Source organism: Peromyscus californicus, unplaced genomic scaffold, assembly GCF_007827085.1.
Source record: "Peromyscus californicus insignis strain IS unplaced genomic scaffold, ASM782708v3 Scaffold_9__1_contigs__length_137607984, whole genome shotgun sequence".
Taxonomy (NCBI): domain Eukaryota; kingdom Metazoa; phylum Chordata; class Mammalia; order Rodentia; family Cricetidae; genus Peromyscus; species Peromyscus californicus.
The window spans coordinates 12,554,979-12,582,909 of record NW_026294617.1 but is presented as its reverse complement, the minus strand read 5'-3'; the positions used below and the strand labels follow the sequence as shown (position 1 = coordinate 12,582,909).

Genomic DNA, 27,931 nt, shown 5'->3' with positions numbered 1-27,931 from the left:
TGGGCAGGGAGGACAGGGCAGGGAGGACAGGGCAGGAAGGACTGGGCAAGGAGGACAGTGCAACAAAGGATAGTTGTTGATGTCCCCAGGACATCAATATTCCTGGCAAAAGATAATTACAATGTTATTGACTCATCTCACTGACTAGAGAGCAAATGAGATCATTCTTAATCACTCTGAGATCCTGGGATGAAAAGTGCTTGTAAATACCACTGAGTTCATCAAAGACAGGGCTGTTACAGTCTCAGCAACTGAAGACAAGCTAATAATGTTCAACTCTGAGGATGCAGGCCAGAACTGTACACCTCAGTCTGATGGACTGTTAAATCATCAATAGAGAGCTTAAAAGAATTGTAATGACATTGAAATTAAGTGAGAAATAGAATATTAAAAAAACCCAAACTATCTAATGTGATCAGATTTGTTTAAAACAATGTAAAGACAGGACTAATCCAGGAACGGAACTGTACTTAAAATGGCAAACTTGAGGAGCTGGAGAGATGGTGTACTAGTTAGCATTGGCTGCTCTTGCAGAGGACCAGGTTTCGTTCCCAGCAACCACACAGTGGCTTGCAGCCCTCTGTAACTCCAGGTGATCCAGTGTCCTCTTCTGGCCTCCAGGGACATGAATGTGGTGCACAAAACACATGCAGGTAAAACATTTGTACATATAAAAGAACTTTTTTAGTGACAGACCTGGGACTGGAGAGACAATAGATAGTACAGTGGCTAACACTGCCCACTGCTCTTGCAAAGGGCCAAGGTTCAGTTCCTAGCCCACATTAGGCAGATCATAATCACCTGTAACTTAAGCTACAATGGGATCCAATGCCTCTGGGCCTCTGTGGGCACTTCACTCATGTACACACACACACACACACACACACACACACACACACACACACACACACACACACACACACACACGTCAGAAGAGAGTGTCAGATCCCTCAGAGCTGGAATTACAGGCAGTTGTAAACTTTCTAACATGGGTGCTGAGACCCAAACTCAGGTCCTCTGCCAGGAAGCCACACCCACTCTTAACTACTGAGCCGTCTGTCTCTCTAGCCCCTTAGCTTGCTTTTTGTGACATTTTGATTGATACCTTTCTGTATGTCAGTGCTTTAGATTTGTAAGAATTGTGTAACAAATTTTCTTACCCCCAACTCTCCCTCTCTCCACCTCTTATACCAGCTCGCATGTAAACAAGGCAAGCCTCCAACTCACTATGTAGCCACTGTTGAAACTTGATCTTCTAATCTTCCGGCCTCCCGCCCCTAACTGCTGGGATCACAGGCGTGGGCACATGCTTGCCTTCCTCTGTTTCCTTTAACCTATGCTTTTAAAATCTGTAACTTCTGTTTTCAAAGCCATCTGGACTGCACGTCGGATATTTTGCAGACCCAGATCCTCGGTTACTATTTATCTTCTCAGGTGTATCTAATTGATAATCAGGCCGATCACCAAGTTTGTTCTTGCTGCCTCGTCGCTCTGTCCTTTATTTTTTGAGGCAGTGTCTTGCTGTGGCTGAACTAATAGCCCAGGTTGGTATCAGGATCACAGAACGTGGGCTGGGGATATGGATCAGTATGCGTGAGCTCTTGCTATGCAAGCATGAGGACCCGAGTTCCAATCCCAGGAGCCCATGGGAAAAGCTGGCTGTGGTCACACGTCTGTCTGTAACTGTCTGTGTTGTGAGAGCTGGAAGAATCGGGAGGATTGCTGGGCATGCTGGTTACCAGCCTGGTTCAAGGCGTGTCACAGACCCCGTCTCCAATAAATAAGGTTGGGAGTGATGAAGCAGGATGCCAGATGTCCTCCTCGGGCCTCACAATGACTTCTTACAGAATCAGGGCAATGCGCTTGCCTCTCAAGAGTTGGCTTACAGGCATGAGGCATCACACTTCTCAGGTTTCACCTTGCCTAACTTTTTCATTTTTAGAAAGTCTTCCTGGATATTTTGTTATTACTCTGTATGTGTGCACTCGCAAGTGCTCACCAGAGGTCAGAAAAGGATATCGGATCCCTGGTGGAGCAGGCTTTCTTGGACTGCCAGCCCCCAAATCATAATTATTATATTATTAATTATGAATGCTTAGCCTTAGCTTAGACTTGTTTCTAGCTAGGTCTTTTTTTTAACTTAACCCATTTCTATTAATCTATGTGCTGTTCCAAAGCTCATTTACCTCATCTATGAACTGTCCATCCTGCTTTCCTGCTTCTTCTTTGTCTGTCTGTCTGGTTCCTGGCTGACTGGCTGGCTCCTTTTCTCTCTCTGCCTGCTAGCCCTGCCTACCCCTCATCTGCCTAGCTATTGGCCATTCAGCTTTTTATTAGACCAATCAGGTGCCTTAGGTAGGCAAGGTGAAACACCAAACATCTTTACATAGTTAAACATATGCAGCATAAACAAATACAACCCATATTTACATAGTTAAACAAATATTCTATTTCACAATACCCTGAACACCCTGGACCTGGAGTTACAGGATTTTGTGAGTGGTCAGTGTGGGTGCTGGGAGCCAAACTTAGGTCCTCCAGAAGTTCAGTCCATGCTAGCGACCTCTAAGCCATCTCTCCAGCCCACTATTTGGATTTTTAAAATCATATCAGCTTAGTCATATCTTAGATGGTCTTTTTTGATATGTTAATCATTTATTTGTTTAAATATCATGTATGTATATTTTATATTTTTCAAAACACCTGAAAAAAATTTTTTTTGATGTGGATCTGATTCTCTTATTCTGGTTGTTTGTTTTGCAACCAAAGGCCCTTGTTTCTTTGTTCTGTGTTCTGTGGTGTGTGAGCATGTACATGCAGTCCTTAGAAGTCTGAGGTGTTTCCCAGAACAAGGCTGGAACACTCTTCTTTTAGATACTTGTTGGCTTTTCTGGGTGTCAGAGGGGACAGTGTTAAACTGACTTCTTAGTTTGAGGTTCTTGAATTTGGGGTAGTGTTAAATCCAAGTACAAACTCCATTGATGTGCTGGCTCAAGTTTATAATTCTGGCACTTGGGAAGCTGAGGTAAAAGGATCATAAGTTCAAAGCCAGCCTAGTTACAGAGGAAGATCCTGTCTGAAACAATTAATCAACCAACCACACAAGCAAACACAGAGCCAGAACACTGAATGCCAAGTCCCTGAGGATTGCCACAAGGTTATATATAACATTCCAGTTTATTTAGTTGGTTTATCTGGAGTCTGAAATGCCGGTTCTCTCAGATTTTTGTCATGTATTTCCTCTTCTTAAAATTCACATGCTAGCAAAACGCTAATCAGATTTCAAAGTCAGCATTCCTCAGCACCCTTCCCCACCACAGGCACAGCAGAAGTGGCCCACACAGGGCTCTCTACCAGACAGCCTGGAACCCATCACTTCCCTGCCAGCTCCAAGCCTAACTCCAGACTTGGAGAACCCCCAGGGATAGGAACATCACCTTCCAGCCTTTAATTCCACTCTCAACATAAGATAGGACCCAAAGGAAATGTTTACTTACCTTCTCTTTTAGATAGGGTCTCAAATAGCCAGGTTGACTTCTAACTCACTACTGTACAGCCAAGGCTGGCCTTGAACTCTAGATTCCCCTGTCTCCACTCACAAGTGTTGAGCTTACCTGTGAGCACCTCTCTCGGGCATGTTTTGTAAGAATCTATTCCCACACTTAACCTCCGGAAACGTTGAACTCTCAACCAAGAGGAAGAGAAACTACTTCTGGTTTTACCTCCTTACCAGGGGGATTATTAGAATTCATAATACTGTTGTTTTTTTTTTTTTAAATTAGAAACACAATCACTATGGATTAAAGGTATTTTTTTACACTAAAGTGTAAAACAAAACAAAACAAAACAGAAAACATGCCAGGGTCAGCTGGGATATCCTTCCTCGTCTCAGCATGCTGGTTTAGAAAGGACTCTTCTTGGGGGTTCCCATGGAAGGGTGTGTGCATCATGTCTACACTCCCCTGACACCGAATCTCAGGTCCTTTGGAGTCCAGGCTCCAGCTGAATGGTATATTAAATCCTGTACTTGGCTAGATAGACCTGTGTGGCCTCTGTCCCTGTCACTCCACAAACCTGGGTCCCAGAAGGTGAAACTTTACTCAGTCTTTTGTTCTATGGGCTTTTGGTTTGTTTTTCATTTTCTTCTTTCTTTCTTTCATTTTCTTTTTCTTTCTTTCTTTCTTTTTTTCTTTCTTTCTTTCTTTCTTTCTTTCTTTCTTTCTTGTTTTCTTTCTTTTTTCACTCATTCATTTTATTCTTTCATCCTTCCTTCTTTCCTTTCTCCTCCTCCTCCTCCTCCTCCTCCTCCTCCTCCTCCTCCTCCTCTTCTTCATCTTCTTCTTCTTCTTTTCCTTCTTCTTTTTCTTTTTTAAATAAAACACAATCTTGCCCAGGCCGGCCTCAAACTCATGATCTTCCTGCCTCAGCTTCTTGGGGGCAGGTCTACAAGCTTATGGCCACATGCTCAGGCTAGGGTTCCCCTTTTCAGGTACTTTTTTTTTTTTTAGTCCCTTGTGGTTTTCTCTTGAAGCTTTAGTCAACATTGACTGTGTGCCCAGTTGGGGTAGGTTAGCAGTTTGCCACACAGCTGAAGTAGAAGCCCATTACTTTTACAGTCATAAGATATGCTATGTTGACTGCAGATGGCACTCTAGTTCCCATCTACCTGATGTCCTCTGTGTGTACTGCATAAACTCTCCTCTCCAAAGAGAATCTATATGCAAATTTCAATGACTTTACATTATCACTCTCTCTGCGAAGTCACTTCCTTACAGTGGAGCTCTGTGACTGTCAATTTCCCACAAATGCTTGGTATAAAGTGGGCAGAAATAGATGAGATGGCATGTCTGGCCCAGGATGATCAGAATCTGACCAGTCGGGCCATTCCTGCAGCTTGCCCGAGCACGCAGTCAGGGCTCGGGAGATGTCTCAGTGGGTACAGTACTTCCTCTGGAAGCACAAGGACCCATGCTTGATCTCTCAGAACGCTCACAAAAAGCCAGACACTGCGGAGGGAAGGCAGGAGGACCTCTGGGCTTGCTGGCTGGTCGGCCTAGCTTAATTGAGGAGCTACAGTCTCAGGTCCCATTGAGAGACCGTACTTCAAAACAGAAGGTGGGGAGAGGGCTGGAGCGATGGCTCAGTGGGCAAAGCCCTTGCTGTGTAAGCATGAGGATTTGAGTTCAACGCCCCCCCCCCCCCCCCTCCCGAGCCCACAGAATTGCTAGGTTCAGTGGTCCGCGCCTGTAATCCCAGTGTAACCCCAGAGCTGGAATCCTGGTGCTTTTTATAGTGAAATGAGTGGCAGAGACAGGAGACTCTCCGGAGGCTCTCCTGGCCTGGCACATGTAGTGGTTAAAAAAGAAATGAAAGAAAGAGACACCACTCTCCTCTGATCCCACATGGACATTAGTACCGAAATGGTCTCTCTCTGTCTCTCTGTCTCTCTGTCTCTGTCTGTCTCTCTCTCACATACACACAGTAAGAGAGAGAGAGACAGAGAGACAGAGACACAGAGATGCAGAGAGAGAGAGACAGAGACACAGAGACACAGAGAGAGAGAGAGACAGAGAGAGGGAATTAAAAGTTCCTAAGCAGGGCTGTCAAAATCACTCAGTGGGGAAGGGTGCTTAAGAGCATACCTGGTAACCTGCGTTCAGCTCCTAGAGCCCACATGGTGGAAGGAAAGACGTGAGTGTAGCAAGCTGTCCTCTGACCTCCACACAAGAGCCATAGTGTGTATGTGTGTGTGTGTGTGTGTGTGTGTGTGTGTGTGTGCACGAAACCCTCATTACACAAAATGAATAAATGCAAAAAACCAACCAACCAACAAAAACAACAAAACCAAACCATCTCAAGCAAGTCTTGCTGGGACCCACAGTGCCATTAGCCATAGAGACACAGGCACTCTTCTCGACACTGGCTGCTAGGACAACCCGGGCTGTCCACTGTCCCAGTCTGCAGTGATGGAGGAGAGAAGGCAGAGGAAGAAGCAAGGGGATGGGGTCCAGTATGGCATAAGCTTTTGGAAAGCAAAGCAGAACCAAAAACAACTGGCAAGTCCTTCCATGGGACTTTGGCTTGGCTCAAAACTTCATAAGCTTTCTCCGCAGACTGGCAGGGCCTGAGTTTCCACACTTGGAGCTGCATTTCTTCAGCTTATGATTTCCTGAAGCCTCTTAAAATGGAAATGAATGGCTGCTGACCTTGGGAAGTGAAGGGGCCACGGCAATGGGAGGCCAGACCACAGGGAAGCCAGCACGGTTTGGCCAGCTGTCCAAAGGCAGGAATGTGGATCTTGTGATGTTCTCAAAAGGCAGCAATAAGCATTTTAATGAGAACCATCATGATTTTTTAAAGTGTTAGTAAACAATACCACATTAGGAAAAAATGGACAGAAAAAGCCGAGCAGGTGCTGTCCGTGGCTGCCACCATGTGTGACTGCAATGGCCTCCACCACACAGCAGACATCCCTGTGAATGGATTCATCTCAGCTCCTGGGACAGGAGAGAGAAAGGGAGGGAACGGTAGAGAGGAGCGTGGGTTTGTTTGAAGATGGAGGGATGGTGTGGGGAGGGACCTTGAACCTGTGAGCAGTGGACCAGACCAGGGGCATGCTGTCTCATCAGGTGATGGGTGGGGGTGGGGGGACAACAATGGGAGCAACCTCCTGTCCCAGGTTGTCACTCATCCTAAATGTGGCTCTTGTGCTTTCCATGCGGAGTTCATGAGAATGTGGAGAAGTCACATGAGAAAGGCCATGGAATTCACTGAAAGACAAGCAGGCCCAGAACATGCGTCGCAAGTGACCAATGGCAGCCATACACAGGCCATTCTGTTCTAGTCATGGATATGATGGCTCTCCTGAGGTGCCCCCGGGCTCAGCAGTCCCCAGTCTTGTTACAGCCCCTCCGGCTCTCCCTCCCTCCCTTCTTCCTTTAAGAAAGGAACTTGAAGTTCTTGTGTGTGTGTGTGTGTGTGTGTGTGTGTGTGTGTGTGTGTGTGTGTGCACCTGGGTGTCTCTATATACACCTATCATGCAGGTGTCTGTGAAGTCCAAAAGAGGGTGTTGGATTCCCTGACACTAGTTAGAGGCCATTGTGAGCCACCTGATGTGAGTTTTGGGAGTCCAACACTGTCCCCTGCAAGAGCATAGGCACTCTTAACTGCTGACCAGTCCCCTCCTCCTTTTTTAAAAACAGGGTCCCAGGTAGCCCACGTTGGCCTCAAACTCACTATGAAGCCAAGGTTGACCTTGAACTCCTGATCCTCCTGCCTCTACTTCCTGAGTGCTGGAGTCATAGACAGTCACCATCATGTGCTCTGCAGGGAGAATAACCTAAGATAGATATACTTTCAGTTTTAAATGAATGAGTTTATTATGCATGTCGCAAAGAAAAGTCAAAGAACAAATAGCAAGCAACAGGTAGATGGAAAAACACCCAGCCAGCGGCTCATGACATCCGGCAGAGAGGGCAGAGGAAGCCCTGCCCAAAGCTCCATGCTGGAGGCTGAGACTGGGAGAGTTCCAGGCAGGACACTGCACTCTCCATCCTCTTCCAGCGTCTGGTTCCCGTTGCCAGCATTCTTATGCCATGGGGCAAACAACAGTGACCTCCTTCAGTCTCTCTCAGGGATGCAGTGCGTTTCCATGTCTTTATTTTCCATTTCCCTATGTATGTGGTATACATGTGTGAGCATGTTTGCACATGTGTGGGTGCATGTGTGTGGAGGCACTAGATTGACGTCCTGAATCATTCTAGATGGGCTCTTCCGTAGTATACATGGAGGCAGGGTCACTCAGTCAAACCCAGAGCTTACTGATATGGCTACTCCTATGGACAGCTTGCTTTGAGATCACCATCCCCGCCCCCCCCCCCCCCCACCTCCAGGCTGGAATGATAGGCAACTGTGATGATTACCCAGAATTCACCTGGGATCTGGGAATGAGAACTTGGGTTTTCTAACTCTTTAACCACTACCATTTTCCCAAGCCCCAAGCTGTGCACTGTTTTTTACACTCTTACCTGTCTGCCATTCTCCTTTCTATCGGACTAGGGACCATATCTCCTTTCTCTCGGAAACAGACTTAGGGACCAGCATGATCCAGGACAAGAAGTCGTGGAATGTACTTGACAAAAAGATACTGGAGTCTTGGAGAAGGGAGCCATCCTTGCTCCCAGAGTCCACTTTCAATGAGCTTACACAGCACACAATGATTTCCCAATATAATGTAAATTACTCCCCATCTAGCTTTTCCTATCTTAAAAATATTTGACAACATGTCATATTGGCTTATTTTGATGGCACCTGTTCTCAGCTCTGAGCATGGTATCTGGGGCATTGCAGGAAGCTGCTTATGTCTGCGTGAGGCAGGCTCAGGTTTGCCACCTGATAAATGCCTGAGCATCCTTCTGACTTCCCTAAAGGACAGCACCTCCGACCTCAGGCAAAAGTGATGGAGAGTCGCTGAGGGTGCACCCAAAGCTTCCATCAAGCGCTGGAGAGGACCGTGCCACCCTGCTGGGCATTGCCATGATGGCTTCCTCTGTGCTGATGTTCTTCCTGTTGGGGACCACCGTGCTGAAGCCTTTCATGCTCAGGTGAGACACAGGCAAGACCCAGAGCTCCCAGATGGGGCCAGCCCAGCACTGGAGTCCATTCTCCTGAGCACACCCTGGGGCTTGCCTGTCCAAGCTGGAGACAGTGGAGGGTGGAGGAGGTATGAAATATTCCTTAGCTGCTCCACATTGACAGTCCACACATGTTTCTGCACACGGTCTCATTGCCAGTTGAGACCGTTTCTGCACATGGTTGGTGGCACAAAAGCATCCCGCTAGGAGATGCCAGCCCAGCTTTCTTTCTGGTATCACCACCAGGAGAAACCCCTTTCTGCTCCTGCTCAGCCAGGTAACTCACTGGAATCTCACATCTGTTTGCTCCCTAACTACAGTGGCTGCTAGGATGCTCAGAGCCCAGTTCATTCTTGTAACCATAAGGGATTGTGTGACCTTCGAGTCAGACATTTGTAGCTCTTCCTCAGAGTTCCTTCTAGCTTTCTCTCCTTTTGCTGTTAGCCAGTTTCCCTCACCTTACACACACACACACACACACACACACACACACACACACACACACACACACACACACACACACACGACTGCATGGCACATGTCTATGTGAGCTGAAGAAATGGATGTTCACATACACATCTGCGTATATGGGCAGATTCAGAGAGAGGGAGAGAGGAAGATGGGGGAGGGAAGGGAAGAGGGGGAGAGAGGAGAGAGAGAGAGAGAGAGAGAGAGAGAGAGAGAGAGAGAGAGAGAGAACCAGCTAGCCACACTAAGAAACAACTTTGAGCTGGGCGGTGGTGGCGCACGCCTTTAATCCCAGCACTCGGGGGGGCAGAGAAAGGCGGATCTCTGTGAGTTCGAGGTCAGCCTGGGCTACAGAGTGAGTTCCAGGACAGGCTTCAAAGCTACACAGAGAAACCCTGTCTCAAAAAACCAAAAAAAAAAAAAAGAAAAAAAAAAAAAAGAAAGAAAGAAAGAAACAACTTTGAGGAATCAGTTCTCACCCTCAACCATATGGGTCCAAGGGATTAGACTCACATTTCAGGGTTGCAGGCAGGTGCCTTTCCCCTCTGAGCCATTTTGAGAGCCTCAGAAGTTTAGACTTTTGTTTTGAATCATGTATGTGTGTGTGTTGGTGTGTGCCCTTGGAGGCCAGAGGTGCCAGGTCTCCTGTAGCTGGAGTTGGGGGGGGGGGGGTGTTTGAGCTGACCGATGAGTTCTGGGACTCAAACATGAGTCTTCTGCAAGAGGAGTATATGATCTTAATGATTGCTTGTTTAAACACTTGATGTATCAGGGAGATGGTGGTAGGAGATCTGCTGTAAGCTGAGGCCAATCTGTGACTCATATTTGTTTTACTTTCTAAGTATTTCTGGAAATTGCTTAATGGGAGCTGTGAGGACATTGCCTGAGCAACCAGTGGTCATTTCTGCCTCACCTTATTCTTCAGCATCTGAGGGATAGGTCCCTTAACGACAACAGTTCAGATTTCTAGGGTGACTCACACCTTTCTCTCCACCCCGAATCTTCTAGTCAAAGGGACAGAGAATTGCAGATCAAGTCAGCAAAACCCCAGCACAAATGGGAGACCCTTGAGAAGTCCCACCCGTAGCAGAGGAGCTATTGCGACTGATGACTGATGCAGGAGGGAGTCAGTTTCTTCCGGGATTCCACCCCCGAGAGGTTAGCCATGCGCCACTAGATGGTCCCACACTCTGTGCATACAGATGAGTGGCCTCTGTGGGTTAAACCAGCAAACACATGAAGCTGGGAGAGAAAAGGGGTGGGGGGATGGGAAGAGCAAAGGGTGTTGGCTTTGATTCAACACATCATGTGAATGGATGAAATTCTCAGACAGTAAAAAGAGGGATGCATGGCAAAGGGACACAGAGCTACTGAAGTAACAACATCATTTTCAAGCTCTAAATAAACTTCACTGTACCTCAAGGGTTCTGGCTTGGCCCTTGTGCCTAGGGTATCACTCTCTATTGCAACTCTCTGAGGTCCCTGAGAGATAGCCAGACCACAGTTAGCACTTGGGAATCAGGGAACTTACATTCCAACAGATACACAGACAGCTCGAAAGCAGTACCTCAGGATGCCGAGTTTAAGTAGATAAGTGGGAAAGCAGGCCAGAACTAAAGCTCAGAAAGAACTTTTGTTTTCAGATTTAAAATGTGCTTATTAGTGTGTGTGCACGTGTGCACCACACTCCTGCAGATAGTGTGTGTGTGTGTGTGTGTGTGCATGTGTGTACACAGCACACTCCTGTCGGAAGGCCACTGTGAGGAGTTAGTTCGACCACGTGGGGGCTGCGACTGCAATGAGGTGTTAGGCTTCAGGTGGCAAACACCTTTACTGTCTCACTGGCACAAGTAAGTACTTTTTCATCTCTGTAATTTTGCACTTGTTTAACACTTTTCTTAGGCTACTTCTAAGTGTTTTTCTTCAGGTCTGCAGTCACTTTGACATGCCCAGAGCATCTGTACCGTTCTCTATCACTGCTGTCGTGGGGCACTGGGAACTTGGCCTAACAGTTGGCAGCTCCCGCCTCCCGAGTCCAGGGATCTGACCTAGCTTTCCTATCGCTATCCGCTGGACTGAATGCTTTTCTAGGTGCTTGAAAGGATCTAGAGACTGCCCGTACTACTTGGCTTGTGTGGTCTGAGGTCCTCCGCCTCCTAGCCTGCCTCCTGTTATCCACCCCAACATTTTGCCGTGGCCTCTGCTGGCACACACATCCATCTCCATGCCTTCCACTCGTGCTAGAGGAACACAATTGTTTGTGGCTGACACTGAGAGTGTAGGGGAAAAAAGCTGGCTCGACACAGGGCTTTTCAACTGCTTTAAAAGTAAGTGGGAACAAAAGGGACCTGCCCACTTTGCCTTGTGTAGGAGGGCTCGAGGGGAGCAGAGTCCACAGATAGTCTGTTAGCCACTTTTCTCATGTTGTGACCGAACACCTGATGAGAAACAATTCACGAAAGTGTCTATTTTGGCTCCCACTTTGAGCGCACAAGCCAGCATGGTGGGGTGGCAGAGACGACAGGAGCGATGAGTTAGTCTTTCTCTTTTCATTCAGTCCAGGATCCCGGCCCACTGGACAGGATCTCTGTTAGGGTGGGTCTTCCCTCTCAATCCAATCTAGAAACTTCCTACAGACATGGCTGGAGTCTTGTCTCCTAGGTGTCCATATGTTCTAGTTTTCTTTCCATTGCTATGATAAACGTCATGACCAAAAGCAACCTAGGGGAGGAAAGAGTTTATTTGGATTATACTTCCAGGTTGGAGTCTATTATTGAGGAAAGTCAGGGCAGGAACTGAAGACAGGAACCATGAAGGGAATGCTGCTTGCCCGCTTGTTCTCTGGCTCACTTGTTTATTATGCTCAGCTAGTTCTATTTAAAAAGTCCAGACCGATCTGCCTAGGGATGGTGTTCCCCGCAGTGGGCTGGGTTCTCCAACATTAATCATCAGTCAGGACAACTTTTCACACCTAATGCTGCCATGCCCCTCTCCTCCCATGGAAGACTCATCCCATAAGCCAAAATAAACTATCTTCCCTGAGTTGCCTTTGGTCATGGAGTTTTATCATAGCAACAGAGGGGTAACGAGTACAGTACTCAAGATATTATGTGTACATGACACAGGGCAAGCTCTTAGTAGTGTTTCCCAAGAAAATGTAATGAGGTCCAATGTGATGGAGCTTGTAGCATGTGCCATCATGACACACTCCCTGGAGCATAAAGATGAACAGGATGTAGCTTGGCACCCTAAGGAATTCAAAGGCACAAAGTCAGCCTGTCTCCCAGTGGAGATCTCAACACACTTGCTTCTACCTCTGGAAGCGGAGCAGGATGTAGAATTAGCCTCACTACCAGAACCCCTCCCAAAGGCCCACTTCACCAGGAAGCTGGTAGATACGTCAAAAAAAATATGACATGAGGGATGGTGGGTTGTCCAAGTGTGACTCTTGGTGACTCAGTATTTAGGGTAATTGTAGCTGAAAGTTTTCCTGTGTCTCTCCCACTCACTTCCCCCAAGTAAACACACAGAGGTTTATATTAATTATAACTGTATGGCCATGGCTCAAGCCTTTTGCTAGCTAGCTCTTATATCTTAAATTAGCCCATAATTATTAATCTATGTATCGCCACATGTTCTGTGGATTTATCTGCATCCCATTACATATTGCTCCTTGGGTAGCTCGCTGGTGTCTCCCTCCTGCCTTCTTCCTGTCTCTCTCTTTGAATGTCCTGCCTGCCTCTAAGCTGCCTTGCCATAGATCAAATGGCTTTATTTATCAACCAATCAGAGAACACATTTTCACAGTGAACAGAAAGACATTCCCCCATCATTTCCCTTTTCTGTCTAAACAAAAAGGTTTTAATGTTAACCTGTTAAAATTACATATAACAAAACAGTTATCAAGCAAGAATTACAGTTACAATATCTAGTCTATTTGTATTTTGTAAAATTAAAGAAAATATTCTATCTATCCTATATTTGTGAGTCTATGGTTTCATATCTACCTTATCTCTTATCATAACAAAGGAAAATTATAATTATCTGGTCTTTAACTATATCAAAGACCTCAGAAGGATAATAATACCTAAGTAAACAGGAAGAGCATTGTAAGCAACTTCCAAAAATCTAGAATGACAGAGACAGCTGCTTGCCTGGGCAGTCATCCAAAGTTCCTTTGTAATGTTTGGGCATCCATCTTTAGTCCATAGGTCTAGTCTCTCAGTAATTTTTTTTCTGCATCCTGTAGAATGTCTTCTGCAAAGCAGGAACCTGAAGGACCAGCTGGACTTGCAAAGTTCAGTGGTCACCTTCCCATGGTTCGTGCATATCCAGTCAACACAACATTTTGTCAAGTAGTCTAGGCAAGAACAGTTTCTTGCCCAAATGGCTGTCTTTGCCAAGAAGAAGATAACTCTATATGGAGTGTCTTCAATGCCCATCTTTTTCTTTGAAGTAAATTGGTGCTTCCAGCAACAGACTTGTCTCATTATCCAGGAAAGTCTAAGTTTTTAAAACATTTTAAATGCCATATTCTGTAGGTCTTTGAAGTGTTTGAAGATTACCTGCCTAACTGAATTATATCTATGTATACCTAGAAAACTTAACATGACTATAAGTTTGACTATCATAGAAGATTAATTATTAATATGTATTTCTTAATCATCCATTACAATTTTAAATAAGTTACATAAACATAATACCTTAAATGAGAGTAGAAATATATATATACATACATACATATATATAGTATAACAAAATTAACTTTAAATTTGTATCAATAAAGTAAAATTCACAGCAATGTAAAACATTTCAAACAAGTTGTTGATTTTTAAAAATAGATTCAATAATCTACCCTTTCATCCTATCATATCTATACTATCCCCTTTTCTTCTTTAGAAAGAGATTGCTTTTATAATCAACCCCCTTTAAATAAAAATAAACATTTATAAACAATATTTTGGGAATTTGGGCATAGCTTTTTATACTACTAACTGCTGATTGTGGGCACTGGTAATCTTATGGGGATCCTGAGAAAATTAAGAATTATGGGCAAGTCCTGACTGGAATAGTCTGTGATGCTGTAGTTTCTGAGCCAGTTGCTTTGAAGCTGTTTTGGATGTTGGATCATCTGGAGACCTCTCAGGGGGCCTTCCTTGATCAAACCATATGAGCCTGGAAGCAATCCACAGGTTCTCATCTTCTGTGGAAACAAAAGCAGAACCTCTTTTCCAAAGCAACATATCCTTAGACATAAATTTTGAAATAAAGATAACTTTAAAATATACATATTGATTTAACTCATCAGCTTTTACAATCAAATGTTTCTTTGCAGTTAAAAATCCCAAAGACAATATAATCCAGACTCCTTGTGTAATATCCATCTTTATGTGGCTTATTTTTTATATTACCTTTATTGTCTCTTTAAAGACTTTATTTTTTAAAACTATTTTTTATATAACTCTCATTTATTTTTTTTCTCTTCTAAGCCTACATACATTTGTACACACACTGTAAACCACTGAAAGTCTTATTCCATCTGAATCTGCCTTAATTGTGAATCTATTGCTTTACACTGCAGTGGTTAGTACTGAAGCAGCAGCCTTGGCTGCTGACTCCGTCCATCTCAGCTTTTCAACATGGCGGAGATAATTCACTGCCAGCTCTGGGAGCCATGCTGTCTGCTTACTGGGAGGCAGTGGGTCTATGCTTCTATCAAAGCAGCGTGTAGCCCAGAAACTTTTTTTTTTTGGTCTGTATTAGCAAAGGCTAAATCCCCCACACAGCATAATGTGTGGCTTGGAGATGTCTCTGTGTACTGAGGTGGGAATCCACCATACTGCAGGTCAAGAGTAGCTCAAGGCCGCAGGCTGCAGCTGGCCTGAGAGAGACAACTAGGAAGCTGTTTTTAGCTCCGTTTTAGAATCTTTTTTTTTTTTTTTAAAGCTTTTTCAGGTTTTAGGTGGAAACTCTTGCCCACATTGGGCGCCATTTGTAGCTGAAAGTTTTCCTATGTCTCTCCCACTCACATCCCCCAAGTAAACACAGAGAGGCTTATATTAATTATAACTATATGGCCATGACTCAAGCCTTTTGCTAGCTAGCTCTTATATCTTAAATTAGCCCATAACTATTAATCTACATATTGCCACATATTCTGTGGCTTTAGCTACATCCCATTACATGTTGTTCCTTGGGCAGCTCACTGGTGCCTTCTTCCTGTCTCTCTCTTTGAATTCCCTGCCTGCCTCTAAGCTGCCTTGCCTAGGACAAATGGCTTTATTTATCAACCAATCAGAGCAACACATATTCACAGTATACAGAAAGACATCCCCCCATCAGGTAATGGTACTTAGTTAATTTCTCCTAGTACTTGCAATTTTGGGGGGTAGGGGAAGTCAAGATAAGGTTTCACTGTGTAGCCCTGGCTGTCCGGGAACTCACTCTGTAGACCAGGCTGGCCTTGAACTCAAAGAGATCTGCCTGCCTCTGCCTCCCAGATACTGGGATTAAAGGCATGCATCACCACCGCCCAGCTAATATAAGAGAGTCTCAGGCTTCAGTTCAGATCTCATGAGCTAGAGTCTCTGGGAGGGATCACCTGGAATCCACACTGGGCACTTTTGATGCTAATGAGTGAACTCATTCAGGTGAATCTAAAGTCTGACAGTATTGTGTTAGGGCTAGTGGAGGGGAAATGCTCCCCATGGATCAGAACTGAGGCACTTGCCACCTGGCTTTTTTCCCATCTGTGTCCTTCACACTCTCTGATCAAGATGTGATGTTTTTGCTGGTGTCTGGGGTGGACCACCACCCCAGCTGTGTCTTAGAAGGCAGAACTTGACTTTCCAGTAGGTGCTTTCAATCCTTACATCCTTACTTAGGAAGAACACTTTTTTTTATTTCACAGCTCTAACAGAGAAGAATCAAACTGCACCACCATCCACACACACATTGCAGATGATTGGCTGAACTTCGCCTTCACCTGTGAGGGCAGCTGCCAGGACCAGGGCGGGTATCCCTGTCTGCAGGTGTTCGTAAACCTCACCCACTCAGGCCAGAAAGTGCTTCTCCACTACGATGAGGAGGCAGTCAGAACCAACCCCAAGGTAACATGGATTTGCTATCTAAGAGCTCCCTCTGCTGCCCTGTCATAATGCTATCCTGAGTGGGGCACAAGCCATCTGTGGAAAGCCAGTTTCCTTCTAGTGTACGTTTTCCTTTTTGGAGGGTGTGTGTGTCATGTAGCCCAGGATGTTCCCAAACTTGCTATGTAGCCAAGGATGACCATGCAATTAGAATCATCTAGCTCTACCTCCCAAGTACTGGGATTACCACGCCTTGTTATAAGTGACTGAGGATCGAACCAGGGATTTGCGTATGCTAGGCAAGGACTCTACCAACTGGATATGTTCAAAGTATTCCATCAGGATAAATGGAGCTGGCAGCAGTCTTGGAAGAGAAATGGGCATGCAGAAAGGAGAGGTATATTCCAGTTTCCTGGCTCAGTGTGAAGTCCTAAGTGGGCAGTGTCTCCCCACTGTAGTCGTGGTTAGAATGAACGAATGCAGTCTTCCTTCAGTCAAGTTGGTAATTCTTTTTTTTTTGGGGGGGGGTAGGGTTCAGACAGGGTTTCTCTTGGTAGTCCTGATTATCTTGGAACTCACTCTGTAGTTCAGGCTGGCCTCAAACTCACAGAGATCCACCTGCCTTTGCCTCCCAAGTTCTGGGATTAAAGGTATGTGCCACTACCACCTGGCAGTAATTCTTAAGACATTTAAAGAACTTATAAATAAATTACACACTGGTTCATGTGACACTTAACTATGTTCATAGTTAACTATAGTTCATAGTTATACTTAACTATGACGGTCTTATTAGATGATATGCTATAACAGTGTTGTGGGTGATTAAACACTTAATCTAATGATTTCTGGTTTTCTATATTGGATGCAGTAATTTTTAAAGTCACACATTGAAAAGCATGTGTGTGTGTGTGTGTGTGTGTGTGTGTGTGTGTGTGTGTGTGTGTGTAGGCACTCGTGCCATGGTGTGTGGAGGTGTGAGGAAAACTCACAGGCATCAGTTCTCTCCTTCCACCGTGTGATCCTGGGGCTAGAACTCAGGTGGTCAGGCTTGGCAGCAAGCACCTTTGCTCCATGTCTCACAGTCCTGTAGTCCCCTCAGCATGGGAGCCCAATATCTAAGAGACACAGTCATCTCATTCTAAGCCCTATTGCCAACCCTTTCCTTCCCTCCACACTATGCAAGATGACCATGTTAAATACCATGACCCTCACCATAACATTCGCCTGGAGCCCTTGGTGCTGGCCACTGTTGACAGTGCGCTTTTCCTCCTCCGATCTCCAGTGCTTTTATACACCCAAGTGTCACCAAGACAGGGGTGATCTGCTTAACACTGCCCGGGACATCAAGGAATTCTTCGATCACAGAAATGGAACTTTCACTTGCTTCTACAGTCCCGATGGCCAGCTGGGAGTCGTCCTGAGGAAGTCTGGCCACAAGGTTGTCTTTCATTGCTTGTTTTGGCCTTTGTTGACTTTGCTGGGTGGGGCCCTGATTGTTGGCTTGGTGAGGTTGACACAGCATTTATCTCTTCAGTGTGAACAGTACAGCATGGTGGTGAGAGTTCAGGCAGGAGGCAGAGCACATTCTGTGGGCAGGCACAGGTCTTCACTGTGCAGTGTGACGAAGAGCCAGGGAAGGAGCAGAGAGCTGAAGAGGCGGCCGCACCTCTCCCATCCCGAGATGCTCCAGCTGACGACTTGAACACTGCCAGGCATGGCGGAGCATTGTGATCCCAGCACTTGGGAGGCTGAGGCAGGAGGATCACATTCAAAGCCAGCTTGGGCTATATACAGATCTTGTCTAAGAACATAGCTGCGGTTATAGCTTCCAGATAGGGCACCTGCCTAGCACACACAAGGTTCTGGATTTGATCCCCAGCACTAAACCAGTGATATCTGCTTGCAAACGTGCTGTGTACAGGGCAAAGGCAGGCATCACAGCTTTCCACAGGGGAACCATTCTTCAAATGTTGGCTGTTTTCTATTTATTCTAAAAACATGTACAGTTTCAACAGTCTTTCTTTTCCCAGTCTCCTCAGATAAGCCAAGGGAGCACCTTTCTCCTTGTAGGTAAAATTAATTCAAGGCACTCCTCTACATAACTTCATTTCTCCATGGAACATGTTGGCACAAAACAAGCCATTCCTGAGTCTGTCTGTCGAGCAGTCAGCTGCCAGCATGTGCAGTTCATATGTTTCTCACAGAAAAAGGCAGTGGGAGCTGGGGTGATGGCTCGGTTGGTAAAATGAGAACCTGAGATTGGTTTCTCAGACACATACAAAACAAAAATAAGCAAGCAAACAAAACAACAAAGACAAAGCAGGCCTGTTGGCCTGGACCTGGAACCCCAACCGGGGACAGCCAGAATAGCAAATCTGTGACCTCCAGGTCAATGAGAGACCCTGTCTCAAACATGGACAGCGACTGGGGACCACCACCTGAAGTTGCTCTGGTCTGCACACACCGACACATGCGTGCAGGCGTGTAGACAACGCACATAAACATACTCATAGCTAGCAGTTCATTTACTCCAAGTAGATCAAAACTGCCAACAACGGAAGAAAACCCAGGTCTGCCACATTTATTGTAGTTTGTTCTTCCCTTACCCTCCATTCCAAGAGGAAAGCTGCTGCCTAGAAAATCCACCTGACACTTATTTGTATGTGACCTTGTCACACAGCTGCTCTTTTTACTTTGTGGCATTTTCTAGTTATTATCCTTCCCCTAAGCTCCTTTCAGTCTCTGCACACTGTGGGAACAGGAGAAACAAATACAAGTGTGAGCTAAGCTGTACCTGAGTCCAACACCCACATCAAATAATGCATGCTGGAGAATGGTTCACTTGGACAGTCGGTGTTCTGTAACAGAATCAGCCAGAGGGCTGGAGATGGCTCAGCGCTTAAGAATGCTTGCTTCTGCCGGGCGGTGGTGGCACACACCTTTAATTCCAGCACTCAGAAGGCAGAGACAGGAGAATCTCTGAGTTTGAGGCCAGCCTGGTCCAGGACAGTCATAGCTACACAGAGAATCCCTGTCTAAAAAAAAAAAAAAAAAAAAAATTGCTTCCCAGTACCCACATTGCAGTTCACAACCATCTGTAACTTCAGTTCCAGGACATCCAATGCCCTCTTCTGGCCTTTGCAGTCACTACATGAGGGGCTTACACATACATGCAGGCAAAACACTCACACACAGAAAAGTTAAAAAAAAAAAATGTCAACTGAGTCAACTGCATAAGTGTCCCAAAACTTAAAGCAAGGCCTTCCAGTTTATGATGAACATCTGAGCCTAAGAGCTGGCTGCTTTTCCAAAGCACCTCAACGTGCCTTTACAGATCCACACACAAAAATGAAAATCCTTCATTGGAAACAACAGAATGAGACTTTTCAAACAATTTTTGACATGTTGCTGTAATCAGTCACACAATTCTAAGCCAGTTTAAAGCCTGTTAGTAATTAAATTCAAGTCACAAATTAGCTAAGTGGATAACTCAGTAGAGTGACAGCTATGGAGTCTCCTCACCTTCTCTCTACTGTGGGCCGAGGGGAACATGCTTCAGAACAGGCTTTATTTCCATTCACAGCTTCGCAGGTGTAGGTATTTGGAAATGCCTCTTTTGATGATCTTCAGCCTTAAAGACAGGCGTGTGAACCAGCAGGCTTAGTTTCTGCTCACTTGCAGATGGAGGCACCAGGAGCTGGGACATCCTTTTGCTGAGCTGCAGCGGCCTATTTGGCTGTGTTTGGTGGCAGTAGGGAGCAGGTAAGCTCTGACAGGTGTCCCTCAACTACCCCATCTCTCGTTCCTTGGCTAACTGATGTGCTGTGTAAAGGTTGTGGATTATACTTTGTATACCAAACGTCCCCACAATAAAACACACTATGCATGTCCAAGAAAAACTGTAAATGGAGATTCTGTCATTTTCTCAAATTAAAGATAAATCTCAAACCCATTTCCTAATAAATAAACTTGACTTCCAACTTAACAATATAGTTTTGTGGTTTTCCCTACCATCTCAACACTGAAGCCTCAGGTGTGTGTTTCATCAGTCACAGAGGTTTCCCAAGCAGACACTGACTAGTGGTTCATCCCAGGGAAGACAGACATTAAGTTGGAGAAGAGAGTCAATTTGAAGTTCAAGACTCTTGGCAGTCCAGTAAAATTTAAGCGGTGATGGGCTTTTGTGAAAGCAGGAACATCAATGCTCATGTCTGTTACCAGTCCAAGGCAGCCCGCCTTCTGCACTGTTTATAACGGAGGGCAAAGCAGGTTGCTTCTAAACTGACTTCATGTATAGACTCTAGTTTCCAACAGACATGAGAAAGTATCCCATTTCTACACATATACTCACACCTACTCCTATGTATATAAATAGCAGCATGAAACACAAGCATCTAAATCTTCTTTAGTACTCGAGCCTCTAATTTTTCTTGGTTTTACTCCTGGGAATTGAACCTAAAGCCTTATGCACCATGGCAGGCATGCTCTGCCACTGAGTGATGTGATGAACGCTAACAAACCAGCAGAGGTATGCTAACAACGCTTAATGCTTTAGAGACATCAGCATTCATTTCTCTAGCACTTACTGCTAGGGCAGAAAAAAAAAAAAATTGGTTGAGTTTCCCTTTCTTTTTCTTCTTGACAGGGTTTCTCTGTGTAAGAGTCCTGGCTGTCCTGGAACCTACTTTGTAGACCAGGCTGGTCTTGAACTCATAGAGATCCACCTGCCTCTGCCTCTTGAGTGCTGGGAGTGCCACCATGCCTGGCTTGATTCAGTTTTTCAATCAAGTAATTACATAGAAAACTCAAATCTAACTAGACCCTGTTCATAGCAACACTATTTTGTCATTGAAGAGAAACAGCCAAAGGGATTCTCACAGCTCTTGGCTTACACCACATGCTAAGGACCATTTGGACACAAGGTAAGTTTTCTTTTTTTTAATGAAGAGCGTGATGGTACAGACTGTGCAGTTAGGGACAAGCAGACACTGACAGTGGTGACTAGCAGTGAGTGCAGTCACAGGCTGCACTCCTTGCTGGAAACAGTATGACAGAAGAGGTCTTCGATTGAGTCACGCTGTCGTTGTCCACATTCTAAGCCAGTGGTTCTCAACCTTCCTAATGCTGCGACCCTTTAATACATACAGTTCATGTTGTGGTGCCTCCAACAATAAAATTATTTTGATATTACTTCATAACTATAACTTTGCTACTGTTATGAATCATAATGTAAATATCTGTGTTTTCTGATGGTCTTAGGCAGCCCCTGTGAAAGGGGCATCTGATCCCAAAGAGGTCATGACCCATAGGTTGAGAAGAGCTGCTCTAGCAAACAGCATATGGAGCCTTCCTGTGCTACACACTTCTGGGGCAAGGGTTATAAGAACACTAAGAATGTTTCTTTTTCTTTTTGAGACAGGGTTTCTCTGTGTAGCCCTGGCTGGCCTCAAACTCAGAGAGATCTGCCTGCCTCTGCCTTCCAAGTGCTGGGATGAAAGGCGTGCGCCACCACGGCCCAGCAAGAATGTTTCTAACTAGTCCCTCTTACATGTTCAACTTACTGAATGAACAAAATGGAGAGAAACAATCTGGCTGAAAGTGGAGAGCAAGCTCCTTGCACAAGTGGTGTGCAGTCATCTTTTTGTAGTACTTTATTCCCCAAGGTACTAAAGTATTATGTTTGAAAGCAATGTATTCTTTTAGATTTTATTTAGCCAAGCTAAGTCCAAAGACTGAATTATAATAAAACCATCAACTGCATTTGAAACCTGGATTCCTGGAGCCCTTGGGGGGGAGGGGTATGGCAGGGGGGGTATGGCGGGGGGGGGGGGGGTATGGCAGGGGGAGGGGTATGGCGGGGGGAGGGGTATGGCAGAGGGGGTATGGCAGGGTGGGAGGGGTATGGCACCTGTATTCTCAGCACTATGGAGAGCATCTTGAGTTTGAGGCCAGCCTGGACTACATATACAGTAAGACCCTGTGCCAACAATAAAATGACAAAACCCTAAAAAAGCACCATCACCACAACATCACCATAATCAAAAACATTTCTAGAAATCAGATAAAGCCTCATTTTCCCAGCTATTCTTAGGAACATGCATTAAACCCAACAAAAGGATTTTTTTTTCTTCAAAATCAACGGAAATAACTACGTTTGGAAATTCACACCAAACGTTTTGGAGACCAGGTATCCTAGGATGACTCTGAACTCACTAATTGCAGCTGAGGATGACCTTGAACTTCTGATCTTTCTGCCTCTACCTCCTAGTGCTACAATTATAGGCATGTGTCATCAGACCTTTTATGCGGTGCTGAGGCTCAAACCCAGGATTCCATGCATACTTGCCAGGTTCTCTAACAACTGAGTCACATTCCCATACTTTAGTAGGAAACACTGAAGGTTTTCTGCCTCCTCACTAACCTAGATCGACAAAAACAGTATGTAAAAATATACACCATTCTGTCACAAAATTACTACTGTGAAACAATAGATGAGGCTGTAGAAAGTCCACTTGACTTATGTTTTTTTCTTTCTGTACTTACTAACATGAAGAATGGAGTCTACTGTTAGTAGTGAAAATCAGCCCTAACAATACACTACACAGAGATTCATTTTAATCCTGCCCGCCAGCAAACATTCTGACACCTGAGAAGTGAGAGAATCCTCTTCCAGTGCCCACTGCCTTTGCATGGCCGAGACCATGCCATACCAAAAGTCAAGCAAAGGAAAAGGCACTGCATAAAAAAACGGAGGTGCACAACCTCCACCAAAGGAAGACTCCACACAAACTCACTCCAGATTGCCGCTGCAATCTGGGCGACTTCTAATAGACTCCAATCGCTTCTGAACTTCAGAACCTTCCCATGTGTTTACAGCTTTCCTTAAAGATCCTTGATCCATGCTAACAAAACAGTAAGAGAGTCAACAAGCTAAGGATGCCGGACTCAAGAACTGGCACCACAGGCTGCTGTGACTATACAGCTTTTCCAAACAGCTGAAGCGATGGAATGTTAGCCCCCGACCCCCACAAACTGTAAGGCATGCCAAGTCTGACCTGCACATACAAGACATGCAGGGCTCTGCAGAGTCTGTGTTGTGAGGCCTGAGGCACAGAATGGCAGTTTAGCTACTTTCCTTATGAACCTTTGGAGATGGAGTTACCAGGTTTATCAGGAGCACAATTCTTCTAAGCCAGAGCCCAACATCTTTCCAGAGTAAAAACAATTTTTTTTTTTTTTGTTTTTTTTGTTTTTTGAGACAGGGTTTCTCTGTGTAGCTTTGCACCTTTCCTGGGACTCACTTGGTAGTCCAGGCTGGCCTCGAACTCACAGAGATCCGCCTGGCTCTGCCTCCCGAGTGCTGGGATTAAAGGCGTGCGCCACCACCGCCCGGCATTTTTTTATAAGGAGAAAAAAAAAATAGAGGCCTTCTGGGTCATGACCCAGATCAGTTTAGTTTTAATTACCGAAATGCTTTTCTTTGTTTACGACAGCTCAGCTCTACTGCTCTGCCACTGAGAGTTACTAATTAGAGATGCTGTCAAGAATGAGTTCAGCCTTCAAAACCCCAAACTGGAAGTGATTCCTTTCTAGTATGTTCAATACATCCCTGTGACTCCCAGCCCCTCTGAGTGTCTCCTTCCCAGGCCCTCCTCCATCCCCCTTTCCCCAAACATCTGAAGTAGAAACATCACTATCTACAATGCCCCAGAATGCCTTTCAATTGGCTGTTTCTGCGATGTCATGAACATCAAAATAACTCTTAAGGTGAATTCTTGAGTGTGAGGGCCCAGCCCAGGTCTGTAGTTTGCAGAGACATAGAAAAAAGTGGACACTGTAATATTCAAAAAAGATTAACATACTAGGTGTAACATATTGCTGGAAATTTCATTTCTCCGAAGAGCTGGCAGGCATGGACTACTGAGCAAACTACAGATCAAACAGATTTACAAAAATGATGTTAAGGAACAAACCGAGGTTTGTGTGCTAGGAGGTGTCCAGTGTACCCTTCAGGCAGGCTCCTCATCTTTTCTGTGATGTTATGCATCTGATTGGCAGAGAACACACAGGGACTGTGCTTTGCCTATGACGATTACCAATGAGTTTTGGATAAAGTTCAAGGGCATATATATCTAATCAACTAGTAATTTCCTGATGAATAAGAACTACACTTTACACAAAATACTTTATGAGCAGCTGTTTTCATCAAAAAAAAAAAACCAATAGTCAGTTTCACAGTTGAAAAAGTTACACATTAAAATATTTTACAATCCATTATATATTCACCAGGTTCCCATTTCCTGATGGGCAGTAATATAAAGCAGAATAGAAGGGACAACCTCAAATCTGATGACTCTGACACCAAGTTTTACAGAGGACATGAAGAACCACAAAGTCTCAGGTTCTATCATAAAATAGCAACCAGATTCCATTCTTCTTTTAAAAAATCTAATTAGAAACATCTTTAAAAACAAACAGAAAGCAAACAAACGAACAAATCAAACTCCACAGTAAGATGAACAGATTTCAAATTAACAGCAGTCTAAAAATCTTCGAACTAAAGGTTTTGTACAGCTGAAAATATGGTAAAAAGTTAAAGCATGATTTAAGAGTTACTTCTTGCTACAGTGTACTTAGTTTCTTTCTTTAGATTTGCTTTCTTTCCTTCCAGAAATAATTACTGATGAAACAACCTCAAGTGACTTAGTGAAATTATGGAGCCAAAGTCAAAATTTATTCACTGTTCAATGACAAAGATGGTCATTGACAGAGGTGACCGGTCCACAGGTCCTTCTGATGTCGAAGCACCTGGGAGTGGCACATTATTGCTCTCTGGAACGGATTTTGATCACCCCAGCTTCAATTCAAGTTTTGGTCTTTATCTTTTTTAATACAACCTATTCTCCTTTCTTTCCTTATACCCTTTATAGAATATAGATGTTCTCTCAAATACCATTAATGTGGTTGTAAATAGCAAAATAAGCTATGTGGTTGTGTTTTAATTGTGCAGAGACCCTGGAAGGTGGTACTGGGTAACTATTAGAACTAATGCAAAAAAAAAAAAAAAAAGCAAAAACTAGCAATTTTGTGCAAGGAGGCTCGCGGCTTTTTTTTTTTTTTTTTTGGCACTCGGAAAAACAGTTCTTTGTAATTCTTCAGTTTCCACCATCAAAGTTGTAGATTTGTACCATGTCACTGAGTTTGACTGTAATAATCCCTGATATAGAAAAGAATGGGATGTTAGTACCTAGCAACTGCATATCTAAGTAACACAAAGTGTTAAATGCCAAGTTTAAATAAGTTAGGAAGTTTCCTATCTGCAAAAGAATCTAACTGGTTTTCTGCTTAAAACAGTTTAAATTCTGATTAACTATTCCAAGACAGTTTACAGAACTATGTTCCCCTAATCTTCAGGTTTTTCTTGTTGGCAATAATATATACATGCTTTAGTGAAGTACCTAAATCTTCAATAATTATGCCCTTTAAGGGTTCTAAAATAGCCAGATATTAAGAGTGTTTTTATTAGAGTCCCCTGTTTACTATTCAAAATGTCTACTACAGGTGTCTGACCTCAGAGCCGAGCGTGGCAAAGGGATGCTGTTTTTCTAGAGTGTACAGTGTGCGCTCTTCATAAAGAGGCTCCCCAGTAACTCGCCTAAGCTAGGAACTGTCAGTAAATTATTGCACAGTTTTTTCTTTTTTTTCTTTTTATTTATTCTTTTTTCTGCTTTTTTTTTTTTTTTTTTTTGCGTGGCATCTGAACATTTGCTAAAGCTATTTTCTAGGACATGAATCATTCAAACACTGAGTAGAAATCTAGAGTGACCACTAACATTAGCCCTACATTTTGGATGGATGCTTTTTAGAATGCTCAAAAATGCATTCTGTGCTTGAATGGGATGTAATGAAGTTGGAGTGAGACCTGACCACCTTGAAATGGGACATGATAGTAAAATGGGTTACTGTCCTTACTGTTATCATTGAGATATGGATACATAGCTTACGAAGGTAAAAAAATTCATGGTTTCTAGTCTCTCATAATATAAAAAGTCGTTCATGACCAGACCTCCGTAGAGGGGCTTACAAGTCAGGCTGATAGTCTACTTTGTACTCGTTTAGTAACTGGTTTCTATGATTGGGCCGTTCTCACTACAGATGGATGGACGATGAGGGCATCGTGTGAAAACGGACAGAGTGGAAGGGAACATGTGCAGTTCAACCTGTTCCTTAGGGAGTCATACAGGGGAGCTGGATAAATGGATAGTGCCTGAGCCTCATCTATAGACCAAGAGAAAAGCTAACCATGCTGTTACCAATGATAAAAAATTTGGGGTGCAAAACAATGCATGACTATGGGACAGATTATGTAAATAAAGAATATATATTAATGATAGTTTCTATAATATAAATAGCCTTTAATAAAAAAAAATAATCTTTTTAATAACATTAATACTCACTTCTATTTTCTGGAAAACATGCATGAAAAAAAAGGATTCAGTTCAATTGCAAAAGGAGAAACAATCAGCTTAAAGTGAATACTGTACAGGTCAGAAACAGGAGCCCCTGCGTCCCTCCTCTATGGTCACTGCTCTACTTGATACGAGCCCAGAATTTCCCTAGGAAATAAGTCAGATCCTTGTAAATACTGTCCAGAAAAACCCAACAAAAAACAAAACTCAACAAAAACACATCTGTCTGCAGGTAATCACTTGTGACTGCTTTCAGAAGCACAGGTGAGAGACCCCAAGTCCATCAAAGGGTTGTTTGTTCATAGCAAAGACCGAGTCCCTTCCCAAGTGTTGTTCCTCAGTGAGCAGGGAGTCAGAACACCCACTTCAAACCGGAAGTCTGAACAGCAATGGGAAATGAGGATTTCCATTCTTCTCCAATGCCACAGACTTAATAGAAGCTCCAGCGTACTCAGACCTAAAGCAGTCACAGCCTTGGTTGTGTCCACATTTTAAACAGAACCCTGGCAAGACAAACAGAGCAGCATTCTCTTTTCGTCTCCATCATTTGTGTGTATTTTGGGGATTTTTGTTTTGTTTTGTTTTTTTAAAAAAAGATACAAACAATCTTCAAAGTTTACCTTTTTTTGGACTTAAGGCATAACATGAAATTGCTCATTATTCTAAAGCTGAATTCTGAAATGAACTAGTTTAGTGCTATCAAACCCTGTTTGCATGTACAGTGTTTCAATTATAGAGCATGTTGTTTCTGTTCTTGCTCGAGTCCTAATGTTGTTCCTGACTGTGCCATCCCCGTGCCACCGTCTGCCTGCTGCCACTCACTGCCATGCAGTGGAAGAACTGTGTGCCAGCTTGCCGTTCACGGCTGCCACCTCAGTTCAACGCGTGCTGCTTGATGGTGTGGAAGATCCAGTCCATCTTCGTGGTCCAGCCGCCATGATGGGCGTCGTTCATTTGTTTGGTGAAGTACTCCAAAGCCTCTTGCTCAGTTTTGTCTAAGGCTAGAGTCTTTCGAATATATGCAATGTCATCAAAAGACTGCAGTTCTGGCATTCCAGAGCCAAGCATCATGGAAAAAAGGTTGATGAAGAGATTGGCATGCTGCCGAATTGCTAGGTAAGCCTTGTAACACATCTCCTGAAACCTGGCAGTGGGAAGAACACTTGGTCAGTGCATGAACTAGTACTCTGACTTTATAGAATTAGCACACTTGTCTTGGGCAAATATCTAAAACTACCATTCCCCTGCCTGCTCCTCTGGCCCACCGCCATTC

General features: G+C 44.3%; 2 protein-coding genes across 3 annotated transcripts in view; one reads left to right on the top strand and one right to left on the bottom strand.

Moving 5' to 3' along the window:
- The window catches only part of Kcnmb3 (potassium calcium-activated channel subfamily M regulatory beta subunit 3), an 82,495-nt gene extending 60,501 nt beyond the window's left edge, over nt 1–21,994 (top strand). The window contains exons 3-6 of one of the 2 annotated variants that reach the window (XM_052732104.1): nt 8,430–8,603; nt 16,012–16,210; nt 17,472–17,627; nt 19,871–21,994. In XM_052732104.1, the coding sequence (XP_052588064.1) occupies nt 8,430–8,603; nt 16,012–16,210; nt 17,472–17,627; nt 19,871–19,906 (565 nt within the window). In that variant the 3' untranslated portion in view covers nt 19,907–21,994. Of the gene's footprint in view, nt 1–8,429; nt 8,604–16,011; nt 16,211–17,471; nt 19,228–19,870 lie in introns of those variants that run through there. The other variant, XM_052732103.1, reaches the window with a different exon arrangement.
- A 4,589-nt stretch (nt 21,995–26,583) lies between these two features.
- The window catches only part of Pik3ca (phosphatidylinositol-4,5-bisphosphate 3-kinase catalytic subunit alpha), a 77,260-nt gene continuing 75,912 nt past the window's right edge, over nt 26,584–27,931 (bottom strand). Inside the window, exon 21 of the mRNA XM_052730169.1 lies at nt 26,584–27,802. Coding sequence (XP_052586129.1) covers nt 27,532–27,802 — 271 coding nt within the window. The 3' untranslated portion in view covers nt 26,584–27,531. The remainder of the gene's footprint in view (nt 27,803–27,931) is intronic.